This window comes from Acinonyx jubatus, chromosome D3 (genome assembly GCF_027475565.1).
Source record: "Acinonyx jubatus isolate Ajub_Pintada_27869175 chromosome D3, VMU_Ajub_asm_v1.0, whole genome shotgun sequence".
Lineage (NCBI taxonomy): Eukaryota > Metazoa > Chordata > Mammalia > Carnivora > Felidae > Acinonyx > Acinonyx jubatus.
This window is the reverse complement of record NC_069392.1, coordinates 66,819,194-66,843,760: the sequence shown is the minus strand read 5'-3', so window position 1 is coordinate 66,843,760 and position 24,567 is coordinate 66,819,194. Positions and strand designations below refer to the sequence as shown.

Genomic DNA, 24,567 nt, shown 5'->3' with positions numbered 1-24,567 from the left:
ATGAGAGGTTGCCCGCAGTCAGTGATGACCATCAAAGCATGGGGTAGTCATCAGAATGTGTCGCAGAGGGGGCCTAAGGGGGATTAGTGAGGATTCTAAAATTATAATTTCATATTCTGAGTGAGAGGGAGGAGGGAAGCATGGGGTTGCTGACAGGATTAATGATGTAAAATTAAGGGCGTAGCTGAAAGAAAGGTTTGCTTTCTGTCGGAGGATAAGTGCTGGGCCAGGAGAGGCAGACCCTGTTGGAGTGTCCATACGATGTCCAGGGCCTATAGGCGGTGGGGCGGGGTGGGGGGGGGCAGTGGCAGGTGCTCTGAATTCTTATCTTCTTGCCCAAGGGATGGAGTGGTATTGCTCAGGAAAAGAGAATGCTTTACTGAGGTCCTAAGGGGTCCCGGCACACGTCTGAGGAATCTTGGAGGACAGACAAAGTGCTGTAGCTGTGTGCTTACAGTTCCAATTTTCAAAAAGCAGAAAATGCATAGATATCGTGTCTCTCCAAGAGATTCCCAAACAGATGTTTTGGAAAAAATGATGTAGCCGATAGCTAGCACAGATTCACATGAACCAGAGCAAATTTACTTCCTTTTTTGAAAGGGTTACTTGCCTGATACATTTGGGGAACCCTGAACACATCAAGATTCAAGATTCAAGGAGTATTTCCAGAGGCTTGCCACATCACTCTTTCCTGGGATGGGTATTGAGGAGGGCACCTGTTGGGATGAGCACTGGGTGTTGGATGGAAACCAGTTTGACAATAAATTTCATACTAGAAAAAAAAAAAGAATCTCATAGATTCTAAGTTCCTCTAAACAATTTTTTAATTGGTATGCCAATTCTATAACAAAAATCTATCCTTTTAAATTACATAAGTCAGGATTTTAGTATATTTAGAAAGTTATATATCCATTGCCAGTAATTCCAGAGGTCCTGTGCATTTTTATCAGTGACCTAGATGATGTCACAGAGAGCTTGCAAAATCAAATCTGACGGCTGACACTAACTCTGTCCCTAGGGAAAGAGCCTGGCACCCAGGGAGGGCTGGGGCACATGTTGGCAGAGAAAGGGAAGAAGGAATAAGAGTCTTAACTGGTCCTACAATTAGAGGACGCCAGGCCACAGCCATGGGCATTCAGGCTCCAATCACCCTGCGGTGTCCCGGATGCGGCCCCGACTGCACCACCTGGGGACCCAGGGAGGGGGTGGCATATGTGGAAGTGTGGGGACAGCTCGCTCTCCTGCCCCTAGCCCAGCAGGGCCATCCGACACTGGCTGGATGACCACGGCATTCTTTTCTTTTTCCTTCCAAGTCTGCTTTGCACATGGAGTCAATTAACCATTCTCAGACCTCACTTAATGAAACAGATTAAGTTGGAGACCGGCTCTCTTGTCTCCCCGGCTGCAAGGGCAGCGTGCGACGGAAAGACAGTGCCTGCATTCGCTGTCCTGCCCTGTTAGGAGGTCCGGTTCTGGAGCGTGCTGTGTCTACACAGACTTGTAGCACCCCGGGCCAGGGCCCATCAGGAACCAGGAGCTCCGGCCTTTCCCTTCGATTTAGTTCCGTTGGGGGTGGTGACTTGCCATAAGCACCACCCTCTTGCCTCTGTCTCTAGGGAGCTTTGTGGCGCGGCTTCTGGCTCCCGCACCTATTCCCCTGCGCCTTTCCCGTTCCTTCCCTCCCGATGTCCTCCGGTCTCCCTTCCAAATCCCCCTTGTGTCTCACAGGCTACTTCAACGCCCACCTCCTCCAGGAAGCACTCCTCGGTCACCTCCTGCTGGCTCCTTTCTTTGGACGCTCGGATTCTACATGCAGTCCGGTGGCTTCAACAGCCAAAGAGGGTTGCGCAAGCCCCTGGAGAGCAGGGGCCAAGCCTGCCACTTCTCTGGTGTTCTCTGGAGCACGGGATGTGGCACAGAGCGCCCCTCCATCAATCCCAGTAGGAGAGGCAGGTACTGCTTCACTGGGGCATTCAGGGTGATGTGCCACCCAGGCCCCCCTTCAGGAACGGGGCACTCAACCCCCTCGGCTGCTGGACGTGCCGGAGCAGACACCGCCCCCCGCCCCAAGCTATCAGCCCCTATAGAGACTGCCCTGGGTGATAAGAGCTGCCAGCCTAAAGTTGTGGCAATTCTATCCAACGACCAGCGGACAGGGGTATACAGACCTGCTCCTTCACTCCGTCTTGGGACAGCTCTGAATCACCTCAACTTCAGCGACCCCCCATAGGGCCAGAACTCCCCACCCAGACTCAGCGTTTCCCTCTGCCCAATCTTGCTCCCTCCCCTTCCTGTCTACCACCATTGATCCAAAGGACCCTCCTCCGTTTCCTGGGCAGACCCTGACAGTTGTTCATTGCCCCAGTCTGTTCATCTCTGTAAACGCAGCAGGGTGGAGGAGGTGCGGAGAAAATCCTGCGCCCCCGGCAGGTGAGACCTCACTCAAGGTCAGCAGCGTGGGCAAGACTCAGCCCTCTGGGAGCCCGCTCCTCTGCCTGCACCCGTGGCCAGGGGTGGGTCGCCTGGGGGGCGGGGAGGGGAAGCTGGCAGGCCCTCCTCCAGGCAGCAGGTGGCCAACGTGGGTGGGGACAGGGCACCTGAGGCATGTTGCTCTTTGAGGAACGCTTGAAGTGCTCATTTAGTCCGTTCATAACATGAAATGCATAATTTTTTCTGAAATCAGCAAACATCTTTGAGTAGCGTCCCCAAAGAAGCAAGTGGTTACTAGTTGTTTTAAGTTTGGGGAACATTTTTAAGGGAAAAAAAAAAACAACCCATGAGCCGTTCTGGAGCTTTCTGCAAAATGAGGACAAGACGTTCGCAGCTCAATTGTAATCACAGAGCGCCTCGCAGCAGCCCATGGAGTGTGGGAGCAGAGTCCACAGACAGCTGCGCTGAAGGGACCCTCCCTCCGCGTCTGCCGGGGGAAGCGGATGCAGGAGAAGGAAACTGATCCTGGAGAGCATGCAGGGCAAAGCTCCCCGGGCTCACGAGGGAGATCACGGGTGACGGCCCACCCTCGCTGCCGCCAGCTCCCCACCTTTCCTTACAGTGGTTCCCACGTACCTCGGACCCAAGAGGGGGCTGGCGCTAAGGCTTTCCAGGGGCCTTGCAAGGATTAGATCGTTCAAGCCTCCCGCTTAGTAGACCCATTTTACAGAAGACGAAGTAGGGGCACGAACCAACTGCCCAGGTCACAGAAGGAGGGAACGGAGGAGGCGGAATGCCCATCCGGTGTCGAATTCCGGGGCGCGCGCCTCAGACTCCCACAACTGGAAGTGACCAGCAGCAGGGGCACAGGCCACATCGCGTCCCGCGGGAGCTGGGGTAGAACGCAGACATCCCGCTCTAATCTGCAGGGCGCCACACAATCCACCTGGTGCTCCCTGCCGTCCTGACCCGCAGATGGGCCCTCTGAGGGTCAAGACGTTTACTCCTGGAGTCCGTGTGTGGTCTAGCTGAACACCCTCTTCCATTCCGGCTAGCTCCCTCTGGTTTCGGTCCCTGTGAACGCGAGGCAGCTGCTCCGGGCCCTCCGTGTAAATCTCTCATGACTTTATTGGCATGCATGCTCTTCCCCTGCTTCGTCCCGTCAGCCTCTCCTCCCAGGACATACTTTCCATCCCTTTAATCATCTTTATTGCCTCGCTTTGGACCCTGTCCCGGGTCCACATCCTTTGCGAGGTGTGCTGACCTAACCCAGACGTTTGTTAACACGAGTGGGGCTCAGCGGAAGGTCGGCTTCCCAGCGTGTGTGTGCCACTCCCCTCTTCCTACGTTCCCGGATCACGCTGCTCTCCGGAGGCCTGCCACTGTCGAGGGCGGGGGGGGGGGGGGGTTGCTGCGGAGCGAGGCGACCGGGGCCACGAGCGGAGGTGGGGCCGACATGGGTGCTGAGCATCAGCCCGCCGCTGCCTGGGCCCGAAGGAGCGGAGCCGGGCAGGGGGTGACCCTTCATTCAGAAGCTTGGGGATTCCACACACCTCCGCACACATACTTGGGACCGGGCGGCAGGGAAGAGGGCCACCAAGTCTCTGTTCTCCCTGATCCCTTCCCGGCCCCAGAGAACCCCAATCCCCTTTTAGGGGGAGCTCCCAACTTCTTCCCTCCGCCAGGAAGCCAGAAACCAGGAATTAGCCTCTGTGAAGCAGCTACGGCAAAAAGGCAGCACCCACAGTGAAATAAGCCTGCCCTGGTCTGGTCAAGCCTGGACTAGGGCTTGGTCCCACTCTCCTGGCTCAGTTTCCCCTTTTCCTGCAGCCACGTGACGTGCCTGGTGGTTCTGATGTCGAAGCCTAGACGGCCTTCCTCCTAGTCAGTTGTATGCTTACTGTCCTCTGCGAAGGCCTCACACCCACCAAATGCACCAGCTGATGATGAGCTCTGGGTGCCCGGTGCCCCATTCGCCCGGAGCTGTGGCCACCACCCAGCACTCCTCGGTCAGGGCCCACGTGTGGAGGGAGGCACCGGGGACCCTGGTCAGCCACAGCCTTAGTTTCAAGGGATAAGAGGAAAACAGGCCCCTCTCGTTTCTTAGCAAGAGATGAGGGCTGGACTATTCCTTGGCTCTCAGACGACATTCGGTGTTCATCAAAGGTAAAACCACAGGCCATCACTTTTATCCACGAAAAAACTCCCCATAGAGGAACACACCTCATTTTAGTTCCTTAGGCAGAAGCCTTTTTGCTCTCTCCTTCTCTCCTTCCCATCCTTCTTCTCTTTTACTCCCTCCCTTCCTTTATTTTTTACATTTCCAGCCAGAAGGAATATATGCATATTCAAACAAAAAAATTTACTCTAATGCGGCTTTATTACAAATGTCCACAGACCCCAAACATTGCTCGGTACCTGGAGTTTTCCATTTGAAATATACCATGAAGACCTTTCCATGTGAGAGAGGCTGCAAGGAAACTAAGGCATATGCCTTCCTGGGACGCCTAGCCTCAGCTGCTTATGTATCCAGGGCTGCCTCGTGGCACTTTTTCTTTTCTAAGTTTATTTAGAGAGAGAGTAAGAGAGAAAGCAACTGGGAAAGGGGCAGAAGGGGGTGGGGGGGAGCAGAGAGAGAGAGAGAGAGAGAGAGAGAGAGAAAGAGAATCCCAAGCAGGCTCCAGATTGTCAGCACAAAGCCTGATGTGGGGCTCGAACCCACAAACCGTGAGATCATGACCTGAGCCAAAATCAAAGAGTCAGACGCTCAACCGACTGAGCCACCCAGGCGCCCCTCGTGGCAGGTTTTCTGGCCCCTAGCTGTCACCCAGCACTCTGAACTGCAGGGAGACCCTGGTTTTTGCCTTAGTGTGAGTGAGCGTGTCTGGGTGCTAGAGAGCAGGTGCATGTGCAGTTTCTGATCTGCATATCGTTTGTCACAGCAGAGCCCAGCACCACGCGGGACAGAAACCCTTGGAATTGTGAGCTCCTGGAGGCCATGTCTCAGAACATATGTCAGCTGGGACCCAGTCCCTTGAGGACTGCTATCGTTATGGTAAGGTTAGGGGAAAGAGCATTTCTCCTCCCGAGGGGGCATAACAACCTGCACTGCCCTGGACTCCTGAAGGGACCCACCCCCTGGGCCGGCCCAGAGAAGTGTACCCCCTGCTTCCCGACTGGTACCCAACCCACCTGCTTCACCTCACAGGTATCAGCTGGCCACTGGGGAAAGCGAAACCCAGGCCAGAACCGACGGAGCTACAGACGGCTGGCCAAGGACAGAAAACCCAGAGTTCTTGACGGAGTCTCTCCTACCTTCGGTCATTTCTCCTCCTCCGGAACAACTTCTTCGTGTGGGCGATCTCTACTTCGTGGGGCATCGGGTGGTAGCCCTGCATCATGTGGGAGGAAGGGGGATCGTTAGTAACTTGGGAAAGACGGCAAAGACCTTCTCGCACGTAACTGCTGATAACGACATCTGTGACGAAGGATATCGGGAGTGCACGACTAGACTCCGACCACCAAATCCACACTGAAAAATGGAAAATGGTAGAATGAATCCATTTCCCACCAGGCAATGATGCTGTAATTACAGAACCGAAGATTAGAAGGACACAAAGGAGACCTTAGAATCTGTCATATCCAGTCATTCAAATTCCAGACGAGGACACTGAGATCCAGAGGGGTGAGTGAACCAGTTCAAGGTCTTGTAGAGCATTAGCAACAAAGCGGGGACCAGATCCCGGATTCACGGCTGCATGATGGAGTTATTTTTTGAACACTCGTGACTTCTCTCAGCTTCCCGACACAGTGGGAATGTCAGTAACTTCTCCGGGCCATTGAGAGGACAAGGAGACCCAGCCCCTTGCAAACCCTGGGCCTCACAAAGAGGGAGTGGGTTAGGACCCGGGTTGTCTCACGCCAGCCCAGGACAGCCCGGGCAATTCTGACCCAAGACCCTCATTCCTCACACTCCCGGGGAGTACTCAGGATGAAATAGTTAAATGCTGTTTTAAACTCTGAACTGGGAAAAATCCTAAGGATGGTCTCTTGTATAGTGTTGTCAGGACAACAGCTATGCATCTACGTCAAGGTTGGAGAAAGACCCTCGACTTATAACATGGGGCTGATCTTGCACATGCCGAGCCCCAGGCAGAATTATCTGCTGAAGCTGGGCTGAAGGCCAGCCCTAGGCACACACAGGATGAGAGGGAGTGACAGGTCTCGGTGTGTTTAAGAGTGATCAGCCAGGGGTGCCTGGGTGGCTCAGTTGGTTGGTCGTCCGACTTCGACTCGGGTCATGATCTCACAGTTCGTGGGTTCGAGCCTCACGTCGGGCTCTGTGCTGACAGCTCGGAGCCTGGAGCCTGCTTCGGATTCTGGGTCTCCCTCTCTCTCTGCCCCTCCCCTGCTCATGCTCTGTCTCTGTCTCAAAAATAAATAAAAACTTAAAAAAAAAATGTTTTAAAAAGAGTGGTCAGCCAGAGTCCATATACTCCCCCCCCCCCCCCCCCCTTTATAGACAGGGAGACTGAGGCCCAGAGCCTCTATGGTAGCAGCCCTCTGGTTTCAGGCTCCATAGTGGATGGCCTCACTGGGAGGCCTTCTCAGGGTTTAGTCCCCAACCAGTGCGGGGTGGATGTTGGCAGTTCTGGCCAGTCTCAAGGAGCTTCCCGGGGCCCGGCAGTGGGAGGACAAGAGGGAACAGGCTCGGGAGGACACAGGGACTCTGGCATCGCGGATGCCTGGCCTAGCCTCCTATGGAGTCCCAGGAGGGAAGGACACATTTCAACATTTATTGTAATAACAGTCCCTCCCTCCTACCCTGTCTCTTGCCTCCAACAATCCGGCCAAAGAGCATGAATGAATTCCGGGCTCCAGGCGGCCACAATGGGCCTGTGCAGCCTTAGGATGTGCTTTGTTTAATGGTTTTTCTCAAAGGATATTATTTGCTTTTCTTTAATACAAAACACAAACAAGGAAAAACACCAAGTCTTCCCCTCTCATTTCCCCTCTCCCATCCTGACCCAGCTCCGGGCTGGCCCCTTCCCTCCCTCCTGGCCTGGGGTCACTGTAGGAACACACTGGGTGTGCCCCACGTAGACAATGGAAGGAAGCCGAGGCTCCCTCTCAAGCTGGCAGCCTGGATCGGGATCTCAGCTCTGAGGCCGGGCAGACGGAGCTGTCCGCGACCCTGGGCCTTCCATGAGCCCAGAAGGTGCGGCCTCCCCTGTCTGGGCTTCAGAGTCCTGGGCTCTGGCCTGCATCCCGCCCTTCTCATCCACACACAGTGGGGAGCTGCCTTCGGGACTCACCCTCCGCTGGAGTCCTAGCTCTCTACCAAACTCAGAGTGGCCCAGAGGACCTGCAGGGCCCCTCGAGGCTTCTAATGAAGCCCCTGCTGTGACCTCTGTGTCCATCCACCTGTCTCCTCCGAAGTATGTGAATGCGTAGAAAATATAAGAGTAAAAACATGGGGTTTGGAGCTGCACTGTGAACGTTCAGCTCCTGGCGCTGGATGATTCTGTGACTTTGACAGATAACCTCACCTCCACCTGCCTCACTTGCCACATCCGTAAAATGGAGATAATAATAGCATCGGCCTCCTAGGGTCCCTGCAGGAGTTACATGGGTTGATAAGCAAGAAAAGAAGGCAGACTAGTGCCTGCTATGCAGTATGCCTCAGTGTCTCCAGTGGTGCCACTGTCACCATCACTTTCATCACCTTCCCATCCTCCGGACACTCTGCTCAGGGCTGAGGGGCCAAAGCAAGCGAGGGTGTTCTGGTCCCTCTCCTCATGGAGCCCCCAGCCCTGGCAGCGAGTCTGTCTGAGGTGGTCTGCAGGAGAGGAGGGTGTGGGAGGCTCAGGTTAGGGAGGTGACCCAGGTGTGGAGCTGGAGAAGGACGGAGAAGAATGGAGAAGGATGGAGAGCTCTCTTTGGCCTGAGGCTGGCAGGCACCAGCAGGAGGCCAGAAATCGGAGAAAAACACGTGATAGAACCAAGTCTTGCACTTCTGAAATCTTCCCTCTCCAGGAACAATCCAGGCTGGGGCTAGGGAGGACTGGTCCCACCCGCAAGACCACCTGGAGCCCCTGGCTATGGGCATGTTGGTGAATCGATGAATGAGAGCCACCTTCCCTGGGGCACTTACATAGGACTTTGAGGAGCTCCTGCACAAAGCAGGACATATTGTATTTATACAAGCTTCACTGGAGGACTCTCTTCAATCAGCCACTTTGTTTCTCAGGCTGGTGGTTGGCACTGAGTGACCCACACAACTCAAGATGCTGCCCACACTCCCTCCAAGACAAGGGTGACTGGGGTCAATCGGGGAAAATAGGTGGCCGGCGGAAGAAGAGAGAATCTGTGCTCAGACCCACATCTGCCATCAGGCCAGTGTTGATCCGGGTTAGCCCAGCTTCTCTACTCACCGGCAAGAGGTAAGGCTGGCACGCGAATGTTCATGGCAGCCTTACTCATCAGAGTCACAACTGGAAACAACCCAAATGTCCACTAACCGAGGACTGGATAAGTAAAATGTGGTATATCCATACAATGGAATATTATACGGCCACAAAAAGGAAGGAAGTTCTGGTACATGTGACAACATGGATGAACCTTAAAAATATCATGCTGGGAGCACCTGGGTGGCTCAGTTGGTTGAGGTCCCAACTCTTGATTTTGACTCCGGTCCTGATTCCAGGGTTGTGAGGTCAAGCTGTGCCTCCGGCTCCATGCTGGGTGTAGAGCCTGCTTAACATTCACACACGTTCTCTCTGCCCCTCCCCGGCTCTCTCTCACTCTCAAAAAACAAAAAAACAACTCCCACCCCCCCTCCAAAGAAACAACAACCCATCATGCTCAGGGAAAGAACCTAGTCACCGAAACCCAGTATTGTATAATTCCATTGTCATGAAATGTCCAGAATAGGCAAACGTGCAGACAGGAAGTAGATGAGTGGTGGCCGGGGGCTGGGGAGAGGAAGGATAAGGAGTCACTGTGAATGAGTACCAGGTTTCTCTTTGGGTGATGGAAATATTCTGGAATTACACAGGAGTGATGGTTGCACGTGTGACCTTGAGGATATACTAAAAAAAAAAAAAAAACAACACCCCAAGAAACCCAACTCACCGTACACTTCAAAAGGGTGAATTTTATGGTACGTAAATCATGCCTCAATTTTAAAAAATGGGAAGAAAATCCGGGGGCAGTATGTTCTGGGGAGAGGGGACAGCAAGTGTTAATTAAAAAGAAAAAGAAAGAGCGGCGCCTGGGTGGCTCAGTCAGTTAAGCGTCTGACTTCGGCTCAGGTCATGATCTCGCGGTTTGTGGGTTCAAGCCCCGCGTCGGGCTCTGTGCTAACAGCTCAGAGCCTGGAGCCGGTTTCGGATGCTCTGTCTCCTCCTCTCTCTGCCCCTCCCCCGCTCATGCTCTGTCTCTCTCTGTCTCTCAATAATAAATAAATGTTAACAAAATTTTTTTTTAAAAAAGCAAGCAAGAAAGATCCAGCCACAATGGAACATGCTCCTCTCGCTCCATTACTCTCCAGGAAGCAGTTGCCCTGAAACATTTTATATAAGAGAGGGCTGCAAAGGGCAGCATGTCCTAGGCAAGAGGCACCCAATGACAAGTGTGAATAATAAAGAATCTGGAAAGGAGCATGGGGGATTGGTATCTCCAGGCCTGGCCAGGGGATATGATATTTCGGCTTTGGACCAGAGTTCCCTCCCTGCTTTTCAGAATATATCACTAAAGTGGAGAATGGAAATTTATCAGGCTTCTTAGAATTATCCTTTAACAGCAAACAGTGGTCTCTGCTCTAATTCCTTATTTAACAAATCCTTCCATTCTATGCCTTGAAAGAGCCCCAGGGGCGCCTCTGTGGCTCAGTCGGTTAAGCGTCTGGCTCTTGATTTCGGCTCAGGTCATGATCTCATGGGTTGTGGGATCGAGTCATATATTGGACTCTGAGCTGACAGTGTGGAGCCTGCTTGGGATTCTCTCTCTCTCCCTCTCTCTCTGCCCCTCCCCTACTCACACTCTTTCTCTCTCAAAATAAGTAAATAAACATTACAAAAAGAAAAAGAAAGAGCCTCATATGAATGTCAGTCCAGGTAGGAGACACTCCCTCCCCAGTCCTCCCACAAGTGAGAGCACGGCCTTCTGGTTTACCAGCTGCTTGGTGTTTCTCATCAGTCTCGAGTCACGTGAGACCCCGTAGCGTTACCCTGGACCACCTCAGGCCCTGCCTGCTCTCCTTCTACTTCTCTGCATGAGAATTCTTCCCCTAGCTCTGAGACCTGGCTGCAGATCCCCTCTCTCTACCCTCTGACCACGTTTGCTAAGTAAATGGGCCTGGGAGACAAGTAGGTTATAGAAACCAAGCCTCCCCAGGGACGGAGGGAAGATAATACTCCTTCCACAGGTGGCACGGGCAGAATACACGGGAAGCACACACACGCACACACGCCTGACTCGGAGATCAGCAGTGGTGTATATATGTCCCCCTGCAGGGCCGTGCCTGATGGCTCTGGTTGCAGAAACATGTTCTATAAAATCCACCCATTCCAGGGTAGGCTGAGGTGGGTACTTACAACCCAGGGCGGTATTTCCAAGGGATTAAAGGCAGGCCCAGCAGAGCGGCTGGCCCCAGGCTGGGAGTGCACGGGCCTTGCCCTGAGAGGCCAGTAGAGACAAACAAATCTTGGGTCTGGGGTGCAGCAAGGGAGGGCCAAACAAACACACCAGGCGAGGAGCGTGTGCGCCCTCGGCCCTGAGACCCACTGACCCTGTGCTCGCAGTGCCACACTTCCACGAGGCTACAGGCGCCCCTCCCTCCCCCCATCCTAAAACCCACCAGCTCTCCCGTCCACCTTTCCTGTAAAAATTGCCGTTTTAGGCACCGCACATATAGTGAAAAAGAAATCGGCCAAATGCTGGTCTGTGTAGAGCACACGTCTAGTGAGAGCAGAGAGATGACCATCAGGTGAGCAGATGCTCTGATAACTGACAAAAACACTACGGAGCAGAACAAGGCGTGGCAAGGGCATGAGCACGGCGGGGGCGGGGGTGGGGTGGCCAGGGAAGACTTCTGTTACTTGACATCCGTCCGTCAAACCCACCCACCCGTATGTCTATCCTTGGTTCTTTCTCACGCAACCAGTGCCGAAGGCCCACCATGTGCCAGGTGCATCAGATGGAGAATACTAGAACGAACAGACTCAGTTCTGGCCCTGGAGGTCAGGGGATCATTGGACAGATGCCTCTGGCAGCCCAGAAGAAGGAATGAGGACCCTGCTTACAAGAAGGGTCAGGGAAGCCTTTGCGGTACCTACGCTGAGCCCTAGGGGTTTGATAGGGGTACATGAGAAGACTAGAAGCTATGTTATGACCTCTGTCAGCTGGCCAATGATGTTAGCATCACAGCAGTGTGTGGAGATGTGCTTGGCACTGTGGTCAGACAGAGAAGCACCAGGGTAGTCTGAGGGCCAGGGCTGGTGCTCCTGATGTCTGGCTTGGGGCCATCTGGATGGTTCTTCTACCCCCTTTAAGCAGGTAGATTTATGTGCCTCAAAACGATTAGCTGGAGTCCTAACCTTGGAGGGAGCTGTGAACATGACCTTATTTGGAGATACGGTCTTTGCAGATATGGTCAAGTGAAGACGATGTCATACTGGATGAGTGGGCCCTAAATTCAATGACTGGTGTCCTTAGAAGAAGAAGGAAATTTGGCCACAGAGACACAAGAGACACAGAAAGAGAAGGCCATGTAAAGATGCAGGCAGTGTTGGACCAACACGGCTTGAGCCAAAGAACTCCAATGACTCTGGCAGCCACCAGAAGCTGGTGACAAGAAAGGATTTTTCCCCAGAGCCTTCAGAAGGAGCATTGGTCCCACCGATGCTTCCATCCCAGATTTCTAGCCTCCAGAACTGTGGGACAATAAATGTCTGTTCTGTACATCACCCAGTTAGCCGTACTTATGGTGGCTCTCGAACACTCCCGGCCCTCTCATCCAGATCCCACAGCACAGTCCCAGCCACAGGTCCATAGTGTGAGGCTGGCCTGATGGCCTCTCCCATCTGCTCCCTGAGTGTCCACAGCTTGGTCCTCTCAGTGCGGTCCCCCAGCACCCTGTCCTCTCCATCTGATTCTCCCCGGCAGAGGTCACATCACCCCCCACCTGTACTACTCCAGAGCCCTCGGGGCCATAACCCACAGGGGTAGGCTGCTCCAGGGCTGGAGTACCAGGCCCTGTGCCAGTCCGGAGGGGGTCGTCTAGCCTCCCACCAAACCAACAGCCTGAGATGCTGCCCAGACCCCCGCTTCACAATGAGGAGAGACCCGAATCCCTAGGACAAGCAGGGTGCATCCACCTCCCAGCCCAGCCCCACCTTCCGGCACCCCTGCAGGGACCAGGGAGACGGGAGGGACAGGGAAGCTAGAAACCACGTACGCACTTCACAGAACCCCATGCCCCCTTTCTCCTCAGAGAAATTTTTTCTGATATTCCTGTGACCTTTGGCCCACGGCCACTAACCTCAGACCTGAGCCTGACAGAAATCATCCAAGCCAAACTCTCCCACGTCTGTTATCTTTCTTTCACACATCAGCTCTTTGCAGAGAGAGAGACAGAGAGAGAGAGAGCATTATACCAGTACGAGAGTCTTCCTCCTGCTGTGTGAAGGGTCCCCCAGACTGCACAAGACCTGGCAGGAACTGCATAGCCTTCACTGGGAGGCAGTAGAACCATGAAACACCCGAGTTGGAACAAGGACCCTGGTCCAGGTGAGGCGTCAGTGGGAGGCTTCCAGCGGGGAGGTGCTCTCCCCAGTCTCCTGTGGAGGTAGGCCCTGTACTCCAGCCCTGCTCTCTCCAGTGCCACACCTGTCTGCCCCATCACACCTGGATGTGGACCCTCCACCCTGGCCTCTTGGAAACCACGAACCGTCTCCTCTTCTTCACGAACTTGCATACTAATCGGCCCCTCCAGGCTCCTGTCACTCGCAAGAATGCTATAAAATACATGGAAACTGATGGCTTCCTTTTTTCCAGAAGATTCCAGGTGGAGGGCCCCAGCCATAGTCTGACAGAAGAAAAGCTGGACGTTGGTTCTGCCGTGCCCACCGGGCAAGCCCAGGGAGCCGGAGTCCCAGGGAGGCAGGACAGACCCTCTGGCCAAGCCAGCTCGGGACTTCCCAGGCTCCCCCCATCTCCAGCCCAACTCGGGGAGATATCCCGAGGGCAAACAGTACAAAGCAGCCACAGCACTTGGCAACGTAATGGGCCATAAAAATACCAAATACATCTCCCTTGACAATGAGCTTGTCTCAATAGCGGAGCCTTCCTCCTGCGGGGGGTCATGTTTTTTCATAGCTTCTAAGAAGTTATCCTACCAAGGTCTTGCTGTGGGCACGTGGGCAGGATGTGTGGGTCACGTCCAATGAAATAAACAGGTAATGTTTCTAAAATTCCTGGAATCTCTAGGCTGCACGGCTATTCAGAAGAAGCCGACTGGTTTTAGAAAGAAAGGTGAGGGGCAGACAGGCTCACTCATGTTTAAATGTGTGGTTTTCTTTTTCTTTCAATTTATTTATTTTTTTTAATCAGCAGAGACTTGTAAAAAATGCAATACCTTAGCTGGAGTCCCAGTGTAACAAAACAGACAAAAGTAGGCAGGGATGAGATCCAGAGGCTGAGCCATCGGGACTCACCCCTGCCTGGAGTTCCTACTCACCCTCTGAAATGTGCACCTCAACTCCACCTGTTCTGAAAAGGTTTGCTCTAGATACCATGCGATGCTGGCTCCATAGGAACTGGACGTTTTTCTAGAGGAAGAGTTTAACTGAGGCTCTCCGGGCAGGTTTTAGTGAAGTCTCTGACCCCACCCCCACCCCCCCCCACCCCCCCCATTGCACATGAACACTTTTCCTGTGGTGGTCTTTGGGGTGAGAGCCCATGGCATTCATCATAATCTGGGGGTCTGTGCCTGAGCGGTACTGCAGTGACAGAGGCTAGATCGCTGCCCTGTGCACACCTTCCTTGCATGCACTAAGCCAATAAAACCCACCCCTCCCCTTTCCTTCAAGTTGGGTTTCTCACCATAAAAGCCAAGGGAGTCCTGACTAATAAACCACACACACCTTTCAGGCAACCTGGGTACTGGATCTGTTGCTAAACCTGGGCAGTTATTTCTTCCAGCCCTCTCCTCCTTCTTGTGGAAAATGAGGATGAAAATATTTGACCTTCCTGCCTCCTTTGCCATGACTATTTAAGCCTTCCTTTGATTGCATGAGCCGGTAGATCTCTCCTTGGTATCTTTAATGGGGGCACCTGGGTGGTTCAGTCAGTTATGTGTCTGACTTTGGCTCAGGTCATGATCTTGTGGTTCATGGGTTTGAGCCTCGCGTCGGGCTCTGTGCTGACAGCTCGGAGCCTGGAGCCTGCTTCGGATTCTGTGTCTCCCTCTCTCCCTGCCCCTCCTCCGCTTGTGCTCTGTCTCTATCAAAAATGAATAAACACCAAACAAAATTTAGAAAAAAAAAATAAGAAGGTATTTTGAGGTGGGTTTCTATCACTTATAACCAAAAAAAAGTCCTAAACGATTCAGCACGAGGTAGCTATAGATGATGTTGTACTTGGTCTTATATCGGTGAAGTCATGGAAAGGAAACATGACCATCCCCGCCCCTTCCCACTGGTAACCCAAGGGGCAACTGCAAATACAAATGACGTTGATTTGATAATTTCTGAATGACAAGGAAAAAAGATGGGTGAGAACATTGACGCAAAGGACAGAAAGCAGGAACCAACAGAACACTGGTTGAGAACTCTCTACATTATACGGTATAAAACGTAAAGGGAGCAGTTCCTGAGGGGCTGGGTTTTCAAGGACCGTTGTCAGTCGTCTGGGCGCAGTTCCCGATGCACAGTCTCGCGGTGGCCACAAGAGAATGGAGCTGGAGCGGACACGGGCTCTCCCCTCTCCTGATGAGGGACCTTCACGGAAGGTCCCGGGAGCCCCGCTGAACTGAAAAAGGCAACACCTCAGGCTGCTGCAGACCCAAGACTGGAAGATGTGCAAGAAATGGAACGGGACAAGTGGCTGGGGGAAATGGCACGATGTATGCTCTGCGGCCTCCAGAAAAACTGCCTGAATGAGCTTAAATGCATACAGCCTGAGTTCTGGTCCCTAACTCAGCGGTGTGCTCCTGACAGAGATGAGACCCAAATCCTCAAAAGACTCCATAAAGCAAGCTCCAGGGAAGACAAAGCAATACTTGTGCTCTGGCCTCTGCGGGGAAGTGGCCGTCTCTGAGAGGTGGGGACGTTTGTCACGTTTGTGAATAGCGTCTTGGACTTGGGGAGGTTCAAAAGCCATCCTGGGAATAGAAGCAACAATGGATTCTGGAAGAAAATTGAGACTCTGCAAATACTCAGAGATGGCCGCTGTGTTCTGTGGCCACACCATGTGCCACGGATGTAAAGAAACTCTGTCTGTGTCCCAAAGAAGTCCACGGGCTGCAAGGAAGAACAGATACACCAAGGATACACGCTAGTGGCAAGGACCGCCTAGAGGAAGGAATGCCTGAGGCTACCCTCTGAGTTACCAGAAGACTTGGAAGCTCCCAGAAGCTGCCTAAGAAAGATGGCGGTCTCAGTGCAAGTTACTAGGAAGTATGCCTTAATGGCTCTGCTCTTGCTTCTGCTGAACGTACTCTGGTGCGGTTCATCATACGAAGGGGCAGGAATCAGGGTTCAGCCAGCGTAAGGGCACCTGTGCCCGCATCCCCCCCACCCCCCACCTCCCACCTGCCAAACCAGCTCTACCTGTGATACTGAGATCCCGGGGTGAGTTCCACTGTGCAGGGGAGGCCTCGTGTGAATGAAAGATTCATCTCTCCTGCCCCCTGCACTGGTGGGCCAGGGCTGGCTGGTCAGATATTGGGGGCAGTGGGGGGGGTACAGGTAAGAAGGCTGTGACAAAGGAGCACCCCAGAGCAACAGAGCCCACATCCCAGGGCTTGCCGAGCCAGCCTCGGGGGTCTTTCAGCAACGTGACTGGGGGCTGGGACGAGGAGTTCGTTGGTCCAGTGTAATGTCATGACTGCTGCCTACTGTGGAAGCCTGGGTAGATACCTACCTTACTTATGCTTCTAATTTCCTCATCTATGAAATGGCCACAATAAAGAGTTACACCCAGTTCAGAGAGTTGTTGTGCGAATTAAATAAAATTATCTGATATTCAGGTGCCTTGCTCAGGCCTGGCGTGGGGCAGGTGATTTCCCCAAGTTGCCCACCCTCCCTCCCATCCTCTGCAACCTTCTTCGCCTTCTTTTCTCTGGCACAGTCTGTGAGATGCCCCCATCTGCACCCCAAGCCCCTGCGCCAGGAAAGCCCTCCACCCCTGAGACCTCTTTAGCCTTTCTGTCCATGTCCCTCATGAGACTGCCGGGAAGCAGCAGCCCAAGCCCCCGGGAATGCCATTCTAGAATGTGGCCGCCTGTGTCCCCCAGCCAACCGCTCCCTGAGCTCCCTGGCTGTGTACAGAACATTCTCAAAGCACAGAAGTGCTGCTTGCCGTAGGCTCAGCCTCCCCTGTGTAGACAGTCAACTGCCACTCCAACCCGAGAGAAGTGGTTAGTGAGAGGCTGGCCAGGCCACTGGGCTGCAGGTGGCTCACAGGACATCTGAGAGGCCAGGCCAGACAAGACGCACAGGGAGAGAGTGGGGAGGGAGGGAGCGACCTCTGCGCTCAGTCTTGACTGAGAACCTGCAGGGGTAGCGTCAGCATTAGCTTTGGGGGCAAGAGGCCAAAGTGTGATCCCTCCCTCAGGAATCCATCGCTCTTTCCTTCATTCACGGGACACTTCTTGGTTGAGGTGCTGTGAGTTGATGAAGGTGCTGCAGATACAACAGCCAACTGAAACACAGCTCAGGGTTTCCATCCCACAAGGGGAACGGGAGAGCCAACAGAATGCAACTAAAACGAAAAAGATTTAACCAGAGACAAGTGCGCTGGGGGTGGGGTGGGGGTGGGGGTGGGGGGGGCGGGAGGGGAATCCAACAAAAACGAAGAGGGTAATGTTTTCAACCGGAGGATCAGAAAAGGCCTCTCTCAGAAAGTGACACGGGAGCCCAACCAGCATGACCGGGTCGACAGGCTGAGAGAGAGTCAAGGCCGAGGCCAGTGTCCTCCACAGGAGAAAAAAAGCAAAGAGTTGACTCTCCTTCTGTTTAGTTGTCCACACACAAAGCTAAAGAGTTTCTTTAACTGAGATAAAGTAGGAGGCTTAGGTTAGTAGTTCCCAGCATTGTGAATTCCATAAACCAGTAAAGCTTAAATTGAACAGTGGGGAGTTGTTACTTTTCACTCTGCCTAAGGACGTCCCAGCTGCTATTTCATAAGGGACATGACTTTAAAGTACAAGATGGTCCTTCACGTGGATTAGCTTCAGCTCTATGAGAGGCACCGCACTCTCCTACGGGATGCTCTGTACAGAGTCTCAGGCAGGTGCTGTCTACACCCATGCATACTTACAAAGAAATAAAATTAAAATGCTCTATGCGGCTTATGTCCTCTTTACAGTAGGCCACAAGATACACACACACGTCTACAATACCATACAGGGCATGTGCCCCCAACCAAGTGTTCTGAACTTCCCGGGAATTTAAGGGGTTTTCAAGAATAATTTTGAATCTGATGGGTCCTTTTCACCTGAACCTAATCCCCAGGCACACTGTGAACTCAACCGTTTTTCTCATTTTGCCAAAGACCAGTGGGAAAACCTCTGGCTTACCTGTGTTGGCTTATGTCACGGACTGTAGCTGCGACCGTGACCTCCCCGGTGTGAAAGGCAAGCGTTCATGCAATGCAAACTCTTTCCCTTTTTGCTTATGCATTGAATCAAGCCACAATCACGTTTTGTTTGGCTTTATTTCTGAAGGGAACGCGGGGGACTTTTTGTCATTGGCGCGCTGACCCTCCCCTTCCCGGGCCACCGTGCTACCCTCCTTGAGTCACTGACACAAATAATGCAGTTAGTTTGGTGAGCACCCACTGACCTAGAAGCACAGAGCCCTGAGCTGCCAGCAGTTCTCATGCTGCAGCTGCCTCCCCAGAACATACTCGGAGCTTCACCTGCCAGGCACACTGTTCCCTGGGACAGGAGATTTCAGAAGGGTGACCCCTGTCTGCTGGATCGCCCAGCCACCGAAACAGACCGGGCCAGGACAGCTGGTTCACTCGCTGTTCCCTTTATCCATGAGGCTTTCAGGGATGTTTCCTCCCTTTCCCTCTGTCCGTCTTCCTTTTTCTAAAGAAGGCAACATCTCCCACAATGCTGCCCTTCAGGAGCAAAGAGTCGGCCTCCAGTGCCATACAGCTCCAGGCCCTAGGCACCCCCAGCATAAGGAAGAAGATCGGTGTGCACAAGCTGGGTCCAAGGGATCAGATTTGGGGCCGTGGGGCTGTGTGGCCCACTCGAGGGCCAGGATTTAGTCACATGACCGGTATTCTTGACACAGCCATGGCCTTTCCAACCAGTTCCGTGGACAAAGGAAATCTTCAGGCTCTCACTGCCCCATATCCTGTGTCAGATCAGGAGCCCACCAAGAGGAAAAGCTTTAATCGCTGCCCTCACCTCCCCATCCGTACCCCCCACCCCTCCCCACTGTTGGTCCTGCGAACTGGTTTTAAGCTTCTATTTATGGTAATGCATCAAAAGGAGCACTGGGCTGGGGGCCAGGAGACCCGGGTTCCTGCCCTGGGGTTGGAAGCGGACTGGAGAATAGTTGATGGCTGATCTTTAAGGGGCATTCGCTCCTCCCTGCTCCATACGCTGCCACCCCACCCTTGCACACGTTTCTGGAACCAGGCTTTTCCCTCTGCCTGCCACACCACATCTTCCCCACTTTCGCTCACCCCTAAAACATTGTCCCGAATTTGCCATTGGCATAAACGTCCAGGCCCAGAAAACCCAAACCTAGTTCCCATGAGAATGAATCCATTTGGTCACACACAGCACAATGGACAAGCTGCTTCGCTTCTTAGCATTCCATCCTGGTATCTAAATGGACTAGACAGTTGCTTACAAGCTTGTCTCCCCAACCATGCTACAAACTTTCAGGAGCTCAGAGGCCATGTCTCCTTCGGTTTCGTGTGCCCCACAGTGCCTTCGATACTGTAGTCCTCCATGATTCCTTGTTGGATGAAAAGTTAAGATGACCGATGGCCCTGGGTGGACCAGTGTTGGGCCATCCTCGTTCCACCCACTGTGGAACAGTAGCATGCACAGGTGACCCAGGGCCTACAGACTGTGGCCCTCAACTGGGTCATCTCTCCTGCATTGTAAGAAGCCAGGATGCTCCATGGCTCCCCCAGCCCTCGACCTGTAATTGTAATTCTCCTTCAGAATTGGAGAAGATACAAAGACTCAGATCCCGCAGCCCTCGGTTAGACTGTAAGCTCTCTGAGGACCAAGGTGGCCGTTCCCTGGCCTGCACAGTGACAATGGCACTATGGATGCTTGGTGCCCACCACTCAACTCCACAGGCCCCGGAGTTTGTTACAAGCGCCCACGCCCCCTGTTATCAAGCCCATCCTGTGTGCAAGACCAGAGGCCAGTCTGGCCAGGCAGTAGGTCTTTTCTCTTCCTTCCCCTGAGCCATGGTCTCTGATGCTCTAAAACGGAGAACTTAAACATGCCTCCTGTTGTGAGGGTTAAATGAGACGTTAGAAAGCAAATGAAATGACACACAGAAGCCCCTCTGGCCAGTCCTCAGACACATATTTCCTGAACACGAAGTGCCCATGCCCAGACCAGCCTGCAATGAGAAGGGTCCAAAAGTACCCTGGGTCTACAGAGCTGAGGCCAGGCAGGCTGAGAGGGGGCCATTATCTACCAGGGGATGAACACGGGTCTGCAGAAGTCATACAAGTAACAGGAGCCAGGGAAATGAGCCCAGGAACAGGGGGGCAGAGGGAAGAATGGGCTGCGGGGGTCCAAGGAGGGGGGCATGGTCTCCTTAGGGGCTCAAAACAAGGCTTCTCCTGCACACGGCAGTTTTAAGGTGGGCTGGCCCAAACTGTGACCGGGAGTCAGGCACTCATAAGAAGGTCCCACTCAATGGCCCCTCCTGGGCTGTGGTCATGGATTCCAGAATGGCCTTCAGCCCCAGCTCTCTGCTCTGGGTTTGTGCTCTCTGCTTGGCGGGAAGCGCTGGGGGGAAGTTGAATTCTGAGCCACATCTGAGACCACAGTGTAGGCAAAGGCTAGGAGATTCCTCAGAGTCCTGCCTTCCATGTCAGAGTTTTACTTCCAAAATAGCATCTTGCATGTTGCACGTGCTCAATGAGATTCTTCCACTTGACCGGTGACACTGATAGCTGGGGAGGAGGACAAGGGGAGAACATACTCGGGAGATGGCTTGCACGTGTGGAAAAACCTGCCTGTATACGCCTCGTCTGTTTGCAGCGGCTTCTTCTGGCTACTTCTTAGGCTACCTCGGGCGGCAAGAAGATAGCAAAGAAAATGGCAAGGTGAGGCAAGGGCATCTCTGAGCAGAGTCCCATGTGGATGAGGTAGCCCAACAATGGGGGGAAGCTAGCCTGCAAAGGCTTTCCTTCCCCTCCAGTCCTGCCCCATAAATATACTCCCTTCCACTGCGTGAGCAATTCCATTGGCCCGGAAGGAACAAGTTACCATAGAAGGAACTTAGTTATGTCTGCAAGCGTTGTGAGCTATGATAAGGATAATACTGAGGCAGATATGGAGCAAAGAGTTTTACATCTATTAGCTCATTTAGACCTCACCACGACCCTGAGAGCGGGGGACTCTTATTATACACTCTCCACAGGAGAGGAAAAAGAGGATCAACTCAATTAAATAGAAGACCTAACGCAAGCACAGTAGAGTGGGATGTTAACTCAGAGACTCAGGATGCGACCATACACGGTGCCCAGGAGAGCAGCAGATCTGAGAGCCCGCATCAACCACAGCAAGACCCGATGCAGAATTCAGCGGGGCTGCACCGCTCGGGCAGTGTGGACCCCCAGTTTCCAATCCCAATGCACCGTGCACAGCCACTGTCATGTAGCAGGCACTCAACGGCATCTGATGGCGGAATGAGAAAATGAACGAATGATGAGCACAGTTTACAACAAGCCGTGTAAAGGGTCGGCCCCCTGACGGCTTTCCCTGGAGTCGTGCTGTAGACAGCCAGCAGTGTCAAAAGCATAAATTCACGGGGCTGCTATGATTGAGCCGTGCTGGAGGTACCTTGCTCCTTCCCTTTCCCCCCTTCCAAGTTAAATCACTAAGAGCCAAGCTGCCAAGCTAAATATTCATAAGAGCGGCACCGTGTGAAAATAATGGACCTTGACAAGTGTGTTGTCAGAATTTTAAATGTACAAGGTACATGGTTTTATGAAGGTTTCCAATTAGGAAGAAAGATAGGAAATCAATAGATAGAGATGAATTCCTTCCAAGCTGCTTGCATGCAAAAACATTCCTGCACGGAACTGCATTTTAACTGCACTAGGAAATTTTGAGCCCTATTGCAAAGATCTTTGGTAAAAGACATAATTGCCTCCAACTTCATAATTTTTTTAAGAGAATACTTTACGGACGTGGGTTGTACCTCTCTCTGACTACAGGAAATGTACCATTTCAGAAATTCAATTACTTGTTCCATTCCCAGAAAGCAGGGCTGACCTTTTGTTGTGTGGATGTGGCCATTAAGGATTCCCTGACACATAAAAGAGTCTTTCTGCGACTCTTTGGGCAGCCATTGGTTTGGGCCGGCTCACTGGGTGCTAGCAGCTATGATGACCTAGTTGGTATCTATTTCTCTCCATGTCTCTGTAGCAGACAGCGATCTGACCTACTTTCAGGGGCACAGTGGTGGCTCAAGAAGGAATGGAGGGGAACACGAGAGCCTGGACACAGGACTTTGAAGCGCGGGCTTCAGGCGCTTCCCGGCCAGCCTCCTGCTCTGGTCACAGAGCTCCCAGACGCGTCGCCTCTCTCCGTCTGTAGAGTCTCTGCTTCCAGCAGCCCCTCCCCAGAATCCATCCTCCATGGGCAGCCTGTACAAACCCTTACCGTCTATCAGGATTCGATGTGGGGGCTCCCAATCTCCCCAGCGCGCAGCCCATAGGGGGGACGGTGACATCTGAACAGCACGTGGGGGTAACCCAGTGAAGCTGTTTGGGGACAGAGGGTGGCAGCTTGCAGCCCCGGCCACCCATGGCCCACCACCCCAAGGCTGAGTGAGAGCCATACCTCAGCACAACGAGGACTTATTCTCAGACATCTATCAGGACACTCTGCTTTGTTCCTTTTTTTTTTTTTAAGTTTATTTATTTATTTTGAGAGACAGCGAGAGAGAGAGAGAGAGAGAGAGAGAGAGAGAGAGGCGGAAAAAGAAGGAGAGAAAGAAAGAATCCCAAGCAAGCTCCGTGCTGTCAGCACAGAGACCGGCACAGGGTTCGATCTCATGCACTGTGAGATTATGACCTGAGCTGAAACCAAAAGTCAGAGGCTGAACCGACTAAGCCACCCAGATGCCCCTGCTCTGTTTTAAAAGCAACTAAAAAATTACAAAGAAGTGGTTTTTAAAATTCTGAGCATTTGTAAGCATAAGAAACTCTTAAAAACTGAGAACAAACTGAGGGTTGATGGGGGGTGGGAGGGAGGGGAGGGTGGGTGATGGGTATTGAGGAGGGCACCTTTTGGGATGAGCACTGGGTGTTGTATGGAAACCAATTTGACAATAAATTTCATATATTGAAAAAAAAGACACAAAAAAAATAAAAAATAAAATTCTGAGCATTTGTATTGATACAAAAACTGCAGCTAGGGAGTATATGCAGGGTCAACCTTCCAGAGAAGGAGTTGGCAAACTTTTCAATAAGAAGCCAGAGAGTAAATATTTTAGCCTCTGCAGGCCATACGGTCTCAACTCTGTCGCTGTATAGAAAAAGTAGCCACAGAAGTATAGCTGTGCTACAATAAAACTTTATTTATAAATACAGGTAGTGGGCCGGATCCCTGCTCTAATGAACCCTAGGGAGGCATTTTGCAACAGTTTCTCTTCCCCATCTGGGCCTTTTCCCCCCCCACTCAGTGGTGACTTCATGAGCTTGACAGGCTCCCAGCTTCCTCATGTTCTCCCCTTACTGCTATTAGACGAGATCGGGCGCGTTCAGGGTGGTATGGCCGTAGACTCCCCTTACTGCTATTAGAACCTGTCTTCAGGGAAGGCCCTGATAAACTCAATCCCCTGAGAGGCGAATAAATGGATTACATTTACATTTCAATCAATAAAAACCTGAGGTCCAGGGCTCCCAGCCCCAGGCAGCTCATTGACAGCCCCAAAGGAGCTTTAAGACATCCTGATGGCCGGGTGCCACTCTAGAGGCTCTGATGCAAGCGGTGTGGGGTGCAGCCCAGGCATTGGGGATTCTAAGAGCTCTTTAGGTGATTCTAAAGGGTGGTCAAGTTGAGAACTACAGCCTTAGATCAAAAGAAAAAAAAAAATATTGGTAGTGTTTTGGGAATAAGTGAGCCAGGGAGGTACTGTTTGGTTTTTTTCCCCTCAGGGGTAGGGATGAGGAGGAAACATGTCCGGAGCCCTTGAAATCCCGCCACACAGGTCACCCTCGGCCAAGGCTGGCACTGTATAGATTTCACCTGGCAAAATCCAAGCCCTTCTCATTTGTTTCCCTCTTGACATCTAGTATGGTTCCCTACTGGCAATATGTGCTCTATTAACACTGACTAATCGTCAAAAAAGTGGCTAACAGCCTAATAATCAATCATCAGTCAATCAATCTTCAAACAAAACAAAACAAAACAAAAAAAGTGACCAAGTCCTGTCTTAAACGGGATTGTTGTCTATGCAGGGAGCTAAGGAAAGCACAGATGAAATCTATAATAGGCTTAGCTATATTCACACTATATAATATGGCAGTTGTTCCCATACTGGACTGCACACCTTAATCACTTGGGAAGATTTAAAAAAAAAAAAAAATCTCAATGCCCTTGTTGTATCCTGTGCCAAGAGAATCAGAATATCTAAGGGTGGAAGATTTGCATGGATCTCTTTTAAAATTCTCAGGTGATTCCAGCAT

The 24,567-nt window shown here is 52.4% G+C and overlaps 1 protein-coding gene across 11 annotated transcripts in view; it reads right to left on the bottom strand.

Annotated features, from left to right (window-relative positions):
- CTIF (cap binding complex dependent translation initiation factor) overlaps positions 1 to 24,567 on the bottom strand; it is a 292,743-nt gene that overhangs the window by 128,082 nt on the left and 140,094 nt on the right. For all 11 annotated transcript variants that reach the window (XM_027068933.2, XM_053205574.1, XM_027068927.2 and 8 more), the window contains one exon: positions 5,746 to 5,822. In XM_027068933.2, coding sequence (XP_026924734.1) covers positions 5,746 to 5,822 — 77 coding nt within the window. The remainder of the gene's footprint in view (positions 1 to 5,745; positions 5,823 to 24,567) is intronic.